Source organism: Limulus polyphemus, unplaced genomic scaffold (genome assembly GCF_000517525.1).
Source record: "Limulus polyphemus unplaced genomic scaffold, Limulus_polyphemus-2.1.2 Scaffold924, whole genome shotgun sequence".
NCBI lineage: Eukaryota > Metazoa > Arthropoda > Merostomata > Xiphosura > Limulidae > Limulus > Limulus polyphemus.
Window position 1 is genome coordinate 40,279 of NW_013666534.1, and position 10,095 is coordinate 50,373.

The 10,095-nt window shown below is 34.5% G+C and overlaps 1 protein-coding gene across 1 annotated transcript in view; it reads left to right on the forward strand.

Moving 5' to 3' along the window:
* Positions 1 to 10,095, forward strand: part of LOC106461266 (delta-like protein D) — an 83,727-nt gene that overhangs the window by 33,706 nt on the left and 39,926 nt on the right. Inside the window, exon 2 of the mRNA XM_022388132.1 lies at positions 3,211 to 3,329. Within this exon, the coding sequence (XP_022243840.1) occupies positions 3,211 to 3,329 (119 nt within the window). The remainder of the gene's footprint in view (positions 1 to 3,210; positions 3,330 to 10,095) is intronic.

The window sequence follows — 10,095 nt, forward strand, 5'->3', positions numbered from 1 at the left end:
CTATAAAATGTTAAAGATCTACAGATTTAGGGTGGAACCTTTAATCAGTTTCATTGTCCATTTGGTTAGGGTGTGCCTCAACTATAGCCACTATTTTGTTGTCTGAGTGGTCAAACGTTGCTGTTTCACGCCCTCAGTAAGGTGTGGTGACTATCTAAAGATTTGACTGTTTCAAACTCAGGAAGTCACCTTGTAACTCATGGATCAAAACGCTATCTTTAACCATAATCGGGGATTCAAATGAATTACATTAAACAATAGGTTTACTGCTGCTTTTGCTAACTAGGTTCTAAGTGTTAAATAGTCTATTTCCTTATGAGAAGAAGAATTGTTCAAAGTTTATTGGGTGGAGCCATTCATTTAGTAAAGATAACAGATTAGCTTAACGATACCTCAGTCATATGTTACACCATGCAGATCAAAGATCTAAGCTTTGATTAATTAGTTAAATTCCCAGATTCCAAATGCTGTTTTCGTTAGTAAAATCTCCTGGCTATTAAGGTTTCTAAAGAACTTTAGTAACTCCTGAATTCCTAGCATGCTCTAGAGTCTGAATTCTTGGTATTTGAGAAAAAGTGCGTATCATGCAGTCCCGGTGGTCAGCGGTAAGTTTACGGACTTATAACGCTAAAATCCGGGGCTCGATTCCTCGCGGTGGACGCAGCAGATAGCCCAATATGGCTTTACTCTAAAACAAACAAACGAAAAATGCAGTCCCCGAAAACAAGAAGTAACAGCGAGTACAGGTTTTAAAATACGGTATTTAAATTTGTTTAATGAGGAAAGAAAAACTGGTTTACTGAAATAAAGGAGATTTAAATGAACACAATATACGAATGTGTTTTTATAATAAAATATATTGTTACAGTTAAATCCTAATCGAAAAGTGTAAACTATTTTATCAAATATATAAGACTCAATTTCGGCAATATATTATTATCTTATATTACCACCGTATTATAAAACAAGGCGACAATAGAACACATTAAGAAACTGTAATGTTCCACTGAACGTACAACTATATAATAACGTTAAAGAAAATTCATATATATCAAAAATATACTAATTTTCCCTAGGTGTGTGATTTCTGTTTCTGTACTATCTTAACGATTCATTCGTGGGAATATGGTTTAATAGTTTTCTTTTCGAAAGACTACTACTTGAAAACTTTTCGTAATCCTTGTTCAGTTCAAATGGATGCTGTTTCAAGGATGTAAGACGTTATTACAGCACCTTAGGCATCATTTCTGAGAGATGTTAATGATAATACCTCAACTGAAAGCACGCTCAAATAAACAGATGTATCTTATACAATGTACCACGCACTTAACATCTTAGATAAAGTCTCTGGAACCTTTCAAAAATATAAGATATATTATTAGTCTTTCACACATACGATAATAACTCTTAGACACAGTATTTCAACCATGGTAGGAACATCTTAAAGTTTTGAAATATGACATTAAAGTCTAAGACATATCGTCTTAAACGTCATAGTTGCGTCTCAAATAGAGTGTTCTGACAATGTCTTAGACACAGATTCAGACATGTTGTTGACGCATTATATTTCAAATATGGTAATTAATCCGTTAACATAGCGTTTCAGATTTGGATGTAATATAATAAACACAGCATTTCAAGTTTATCAAATGTAATAATAATGTCTTCAACAGAGAGTCTTAAACTTTATATTATAGTACAAAAATTGGTTTTTTATTTGATAATATAGATTCAGGTACAGGATTGTAAATGTGGTAATAGGGTGTTAAGCTCATCTTTTATCGTGTGTGAGTTTTGAGTGTTTTGACTACTAGTTTAAATAAGATTGTAGTATTGAGAACATATTTAAAATGGTATGACATTAACGTTCTGATAATGTCGTGTATTGGCTTAAGTAAGATATAAAATACTTGTGTTTATGAACAATAATGAACATTGTAGCCACAACTGTACTGTGGAAACACGCTTTGAAAATGGTTTGGTTTGAATTTCGCGCAAAGCTGCACGAGGGCTATCTGCGATAGCCTTTCCTAATTTAACAGTGATATACTAAATGGAAGGCAGCTAGTTAACGCCACCCACCGCCAACTCTTGGGCTACTCTCTTACCAACGAATTGACCGGGATTGACCGTTACGTTATAACGTCCCCATGACTGAAAGGGCGAGCATGTTCGGTGACAGGGATTCGATTCCGCGACCCCCAAATTACCAATCGAACGCCCTAACCACTAGACTATTTCAGACACGACTTAAAAGACAGCTAAGACTAAATTTCGATAAGAGACAGACAGGCCACCTTGGGCGTTGATTGTAGCCTGCAGTGTTACTAACTCTTGCTATCAGTCTGGTAGAAACTCCACGAGTACTGAGATTTGGAGATATGTTTCTTACGCTGCGTTACAAAACATTCCAGGTCCAGGAAATCTCGATCATATTAAGTTGGGTCTTTGGGCTGACGAAAGAATATTCTGTACTTTATCTCAAACCACTGCTTGGCACGTAATGCATTATCATGCTGAAAGAGTTGTCACCCTTCCAAATAAAATCCAGCAGTTCTGGCTCTGCAGCGTTATCTAGAGTATCACAGTAAGACAAAACATTTATGGTTCCCTAACGTCTAAATCCTAATATTATCAATTAACTTCTTCACCTTTCCACAGAAAAGCCCGTCCACCCAAAGCCAGCATTGGGTAATTGAATTCATCACTCCTTCTAGTTTCCACTGTTCCTCACCACACTTTTGACACTAGAACACTTTGCATGAACTTCTCCAACCTTCCTCAAAGCTTTCTTTCAAAACCTTCCCGTCAACGTTTCTAAACGTGATTATAGTCACTGTAGCTAATTATTTTCACGCGCAGGTTTGAAGGGGAACCAACGTTTCTGAATATTCCTGTTGGGAAGAACAGGCAACTATCACGTTTTCTCTTCCTTCAAACAAAATTCCTGCCACGGTTAGTTTTTTGTTTGTTTGTTTTTTTTTTCTTTCTTGGCATCTTTACTTCAACTGGATACCTGTGATAGCTGCTAAGTTTTATAAGCGTTGTGCAGCGGTAGACAATGAAATCTACAAACACATTAGGAGGAACAGGGACATTGTTAGCGCGACTATGTTGTTTTAATATTCTTCGTAATATAGTTTATAGTAAGTTTTATATTCATTCAGGTTTTTAATATACTCACACTTTTTCTTTGTTTATGTCAACCAGGTCGTATGTAGCTTGGGCGTCGACTGTACAAAGGTAGCCACCACAAGGATCAGCGGGCACAATGACACTAGAGAGGCCCAAGAAATTAGTTTGGAGTTGCAGGAAGGTGACTGGTTAAAGTAAGTACGTAAAGACAACATCAGATAACGGTTAAGATACCTTTACAGACAGCATTAGGTATTGGTAAAGTATGTGAATTATTAGAACAACCTTGTAAATTTGACATCTCGTAACCATAACATTTCTCTTTGGTTAAAGTAAGTACGTAAAGACAACATCAGATAACGGTTAAGATACCTTTACAGACAGCATTAGGCATTGGTAAAGTACGTGAATTATTAGAACAACCTTGTAAATTTGACATCTCGTAACCATAACATTTCTCTTTGGTTAAAGTAAGGATAGTGTCAGAAAACGTATAAACTCTCTAATTGATTAACATAGCCTCGATCATCTTCACACACACACCCTCTGATGAGTTAAGTTCGCAAAAACGGCATCATACAACAGTACAACCTCTAAGTGGTTACTGTACGTATGTAAAGATGAAATCAGACAACTGTGCAGCTTCTGCAAACATGGCTTCGAACTGCGGTACAGTTTCTAACTTGTTAAAGTGAGTGTGTAAAGATAGCATCATACAAAAGTACAATCCCTAAGTGGTTAATGTACGTATGTAAAGATGACATTAGACAATAGAAAAAAATTCTAGCTGGTTTAAATAATTGTATTAGGGCAGTATTAAACATGGGTACAACCTTTAGCTGATTAAAGTAAGTTGTTAAATACAGCATCAAACATCAGTCTCTGGTTGGTTAAAGCATTTGTGCATATAAGGGCATCGCCAAATATTGGTACTATATCCAATTGGTTAAAGTAAGGTTCTAAAGACAGCGTCAAATAACGGAGCAGTCATTTACTGGTTAAAGTACATTTGTAAGGACGACATCAAATAACAGTACAATCTTTCAATGGTTAAGATTAGTGTCTAAGGACAGTGTTAAACAACAGTACATTTCATAAGTAAAACTTTAGACAACGGTCTAATTTGAAATATTTGTCATTATCTGGAAAGCTCACAGACACGCCCTTTCCTTGGAATTTGGTCAATTTGAAAATCACGAGAAAGGTATGGCATTAACTTGAAAGAACAACCGAAAGATTCTTTCCCAGAGAGCAGCGCATAGCCTATAATAAGTAAAAATTGATCTTCTGAATCTCGTGCCCTGTTCGATATTTTAATACTTTTTTGATTTTGGTTTTACATTCGTGTGTAATATACAGATAAATCTTCTAGCTTTTTTAGTTGTTAATAATTCATGTCCAAACATTTTGTGTTTTACTCTATGTGAACTTGAATCAATTCATGTCGAAAACTATGTTTTATAGTTTGTATATATGGGAACAATTCAGATCTAAATCCTCAAGTTTTAAAGATTTCTTTAACTTGCCAACATTTTGTGACAAAACTCCTACACTATGAAACTTTTTTACTTATGAATACTTCCCGCTAAACATCATAATTTAATAATTTATATTAAAAATGTACAGTGTTCTTAACCTTAACCGTATTTATGAATAATCCAAAAATGTACAGTATTCTTAACCTTAACTTGTGACAATTTAGATTTAAAATATATTGTTTACGATCACGTCGATAACATACAGTATTTTATACTTTGTTTACTTGTGAACAAATCCGATCGAAAACTTGCAATGTTGAGCAAGTAAAGTAAGCTTGAGCTGACTCATAATATAGTGAGTTTAGTGTACACCTTTCTTCGCCATGTACACTCAGAGTGTTCATTCAGTGCTTTACCCAGAGTGGCTTTCCAAATCAAATATCGATCACTTTATGTATATGTTGTCGTTTATGGAACTCCTTTTTTCCGATATGAAATTAAAAACCCAACGGAAATGAGCAATCTAGTATAGAGGTTTTTTATTATAATTTCATCATAAACGTTTTGTAATATATTTAAAAAATTATTAGGCTTATTAAAATTATCTAGTATACTAAGACAAGGTTGTCGTATAACGGAAATAAAACACAGTTTATAGCGAGTTTCCATCAGTCAACAGTGATGTCGTATAAGAGAAATAAAACACAGTTTATAGCGAGTTTCCATCAGTCAACAGTGATGTCGTATAAGAGAAATAAAACACAGTTTATAGCGAGTTTCCATCAGTCAACAGTGGGGAAGCGTTTTATTTAAATAGAATATTAGCGTTTCTACTTTTGCATCTCTTTAAAGACAATCCTCATGTTGTTGTTTTTTTTTACCATAAAAGTCTTCTTTGAGCTCATGTGTAGTAGGAATTTACAAGAACATGATTAGCAGTTAAAATCACATATCTGTGTTTGTTTTTACTTATTAATATTTAATACTTAAGACGTTGCATACTTCAATAGCTGAATTATCTTTCTGTTATTTTTTACTTTAGCCAGATATAGTGTAAGAATAAAAATATAATAGTTTCATTTTGTACAACACTTATCTAAACACACACACATATATATCAATATCTCACATAACATTGGCAGATTTGATAATAAAGTTTGTTTATTTCGGGTAAAAAAAGAATTAGATATAAAATATACGTATATCATTTCACCAGCGTAACCTTTATCATAATGTTACATTGAGTGAAGCAATAATTATACCACGAAACATCTCATAAATGGCGGCTTGAGGTGTTTATAACTTAAACACAGGTAAGCATTGGGCTTGAGTATTTACTCACTATATTAGTCAAGTTTCTTTCTTTACAAAACAGAAAATTTTGTTAAACTTAAAAAATTCAACTCTCCTAACGTTACAGTTGGTTTTGTTATGAGAATCTTGCTCACATAAATTTCTGTTTTTGAAACTGTGAAATATGCCCTTAAGTGTTTATTAATATCTTAAGATCCATGCTCAGTGTTAACATTTGAAACACTGTCTTCAAGTCGCTAGTTTTGCAAGAACTTTCTATAGAATGGAAGGTTTCTTCTACTTGAAAGATAGAATGGAAGATTTCTTCTACTTGAAAGATAGAATGGAAGGTTTCTTCTACTTGAAATATAAAATGGAAGGTTTCTTTTACCTGAAAGATAGAATGGAAGTTTCTTCTACTTGAAAGATAGAATGGAAGGTTTCTTCTACTTGAAAGATAAAATGGAAGGTTTCTTTAACCTGAAAGATAGAATGGAAGGTTTCTTTTACTTGTAAGATAGAATGGAAGTTTCTTCTACTTGAAAGATAAAGTGGAAGGTTTCTTTTACCTGAAAGATAGAATGGAAGGTTTCTTTTACTTGAAAGATAGAATGGAAGGTTTCTTCTACTTGTAAGATAGAATGGAAGGTTTCTTCTACTTGAAAGATAGAATGGAAGGTTTCTTCTACTTGAAAGATAGAATGGAAGGTTTCTTCTACTTGAAAGATAGAATGGAAGGTTTCTTCTACTTGAAAGATAGAATGGAAGGTTCCTTCTACTTGAAAGATAGAATGGAAGGTTCCTTCTATTTGAAAGATAGAATGGAAGGTTTCTTCTACTTGAAAGATAGAATGGAAGGTTTCTTCTACTTGAAAGATAGAATGGAAGGTTCCTTCTACTTGAAAGATAGAATGGAAGGTTCTTTCTACTTGAAAGATAGAATGGAAGGTTTCTTCTACTTGAAAGATAGAATGGAAGGTTCCTTCTACTTGAAAGATAGAATGGAAGGTTTCTTCTACTTGAAATATCGAAAACTGAATAAAGAGGAACTACTTTTTAATGCACCATTACACCATAGACTATTCGCATTTATTCGTAAAAACTGGTTAAAATACTTTCAATAGATTCATCTATTACACAGCCCTGCGATGGTTTTATTGTCTAAAAATGTTTATGTGTTCTACAGTAATTCCTATACGCTGAATCCTAAAATGATATCCATTTTCCTCCATCACGTACAAATTTTTCACAAAACATCATATGTACTTTTACATAAGTGAATCATTTTCATTGAAATCGGATCACATGCTGTTATGCTTAAAATGTTGACAACCACTGGCCTTGGATTTATCTAGACCAATCGCAAAGTGAGAGTCTTATCGATCGTTCTGGAACCCAAACATAATAATAAAAAGTGTTCATTGTGATAAACGAAATAATAATTTGATCTAAGTAAGAGTTATTTCCTTCCCGATTTGTAAATAATCCTTAAGTGGTAGAAAAAAAAAAGAATATTATTTTCGAAATTTGCGTAGCTGAATTATGAAAAATCTGTTATTAAAATCAGAACAACTTTTATGAAGTTTACAATAGCAGGCCTGTGTTACTTTTGGCCAAAAGATGGTGCAAAGGCCTAGATACCTTTGTCAGGTTAACTGTGAAATGTGTGAAATTTTCTATAATGCAGAACCAACAGACAAAATTTTATTCACTTTAAAAGATACATAAAATCACTTTTGATGTATTTTAATTTGCTAGAGTGAAAGTTCTTAATAAAAATTATTAAACTTCGAAAGTTAAAAGAAGTTTTGCAATAACATGATGTACACCAAACATGAATAGATCGCCAGAAATCCGGATGTATTTTTTAAGTCCAATCAAAAATTATCACGTGTTAAAAGTCATATGATTATCATGAGGAATACACATTGTAGTTTTAGTATTGTAATCGCACTGATGACAACATGTTAACCTGGTGAAACGTTGAGTATGTTTTTAAACTTTTTTAATTGTTTTATCAAGAATAAGCAAGTTTTATTGCTACATTTAACAAAATACTTCCTAAACTTTTCATTGTTCAAGCATACTATTCACAGAACAACAATATTTAAACTTTGATTTATTTTTGAAGTTCATACAACAAATAATAAATATATTTAATTATTGTTTGTTTTTGTTTTGTTTGTTTTTTTTGAATTTCGCGCAAAGCTACACGAGGGCTATCTGCGCTAGCCGTCCCTAATTTAGCAGTGTAAGACTAGAGGGAAGGCAGCTAGTCATCACCACCCACCGCCAACTCTTGGGCTACTCTTTTTCCAACGAATAGTGGGATTGACCGTCACATTATAACGCCACCACGGCTGAAAGGGCGAGCATGTTTGGTGTGACAGGGATTCGATCCCGCGACCCTCAGATTGCGAGTCGAGCCCCCTAACTACCTGGCCATGCCGGGCCATCTTTTTTTTTTATGAAACAAAAAATGGAGGATTGGACAGTTTGACAGAATTTTTCTCAGTGTTAATTGTGGAAGCTACAAATCACTGCTGTCTTTTTTTTTTCTCCTATTTTTATCTGTATGTTAAACCAAAAATATACAGAATAGTGACACAAATGAGAAGAATACCAGTAGCGTGCAACTCTAAGATCGGTTTCTCAAATATATACGTAATATTTTATAAAATGCTCTACATTTTGCAACATGTTTAAACCTTCGGAAACTATGAACATTTTGACCATGATATTTTTAGAAGATGTAAGTAACTTGCTTATAAATAATTGGTTTTCCAATATATTTGACGTTTCATGGAAAAAAGGTACTAGCCTATATTTTTGCACGCAATAAGTGAAATACTGCGTTCTTCCGAGAAATACCACTCGAACTTTCACTACAGTTATGAAGGAAGCTAAACCTGACAGTAAATATGAAGTTATGAAGATTTGTGAGGCAGGAAGGAAAAATGCAGAAAATTAGATATGATATGTGTATATCACCGTGGGGGGTGCCCATTATATAACTGTTACTATTTATTTGACTTGTTTTTATTGTTGATTCTTCGTCTTTGTGTAAGACTGCACTATATATGGACTTACAAGTCAGTTCCTGTGCTTTAGTATGATATGTTTATAGTTGTGATAAAATACTCAGTAAGTCCCTAATTTAGCAGTGTAAGACTAGAGTGAAGGCAGCTAGTTATCACCACCCACCGCCAACTCTAGAGCTACTCTTTTACCAGCGAACAGTGAGATTGACTGTCACATTATAACGCCCCCAAGGCTGAAAGGCCTAGCCCGTTTGGTGTGACGGGGATTCGAACCCGCGACTCTTGGATTGTGAGTCGAGTGCCCTAACCACTTGGCCATGCAATGAATAAAATAGTACCATTCACTAGACCGTATTAGACACGATTCTCATAACATAGAGAATTGTTATTGTGGTTCATATAAGTTGTTTTGGGCGTTTATTTGTAAAACCACACATATATACTTGTGCAGTACATGTTTGGACCGCTATTCATCATGGTGGCAAAACTGCTTTTCGTATCCTCCAGGGAAACGTCAATGGCGCCTCCTACAGGCATCACATGGAGATAGTATTTCCGCCATATGCTAGGACAAAGTTTGGCAATAGCTTTGTGTTTCAGGAGACAATGCCACTGCTCACAGTGCGTGTATTGTACAGAATTATCTCGACCAGAAGGACAGTACAAGGTTGTCATCGCCAGCAAAGTCTCCAGGTTGTAAACCCATTGAGAACTGTTGGGCAGAACTGAACCGAAAACAGCTACATTAGTTGAGTTGCAGCGCTTTCTAGTGATAAATATGGACGAAATCACGGTGGATTACATCAATAACCTCATTGACAGCATGCTATTTCGCCATGCAGAGACTATTAGAATGCGAGGAGGACCAACCAAGTAATGGATATTTAATATGAACTGATATAAGGTTACAGACACTATTTATAATAATTTAATATTATATTTTGTCATTATATATGTGTTGTTAAGGTTTTGTTGTGATAGGTGAAATTCTGAATTACATATCTTTCTACAGATGTCTGGTTGATTTGTTGTTTTGAATTTCGCGCAAAGCTACACGAGAACTATCTGCGCTAGCCGTCCCTAATTTAGCAGTGCAAGACTAGAGGGAAGGCTACTAGTCATCATCACCCACCGCCAACTCTTGGGCT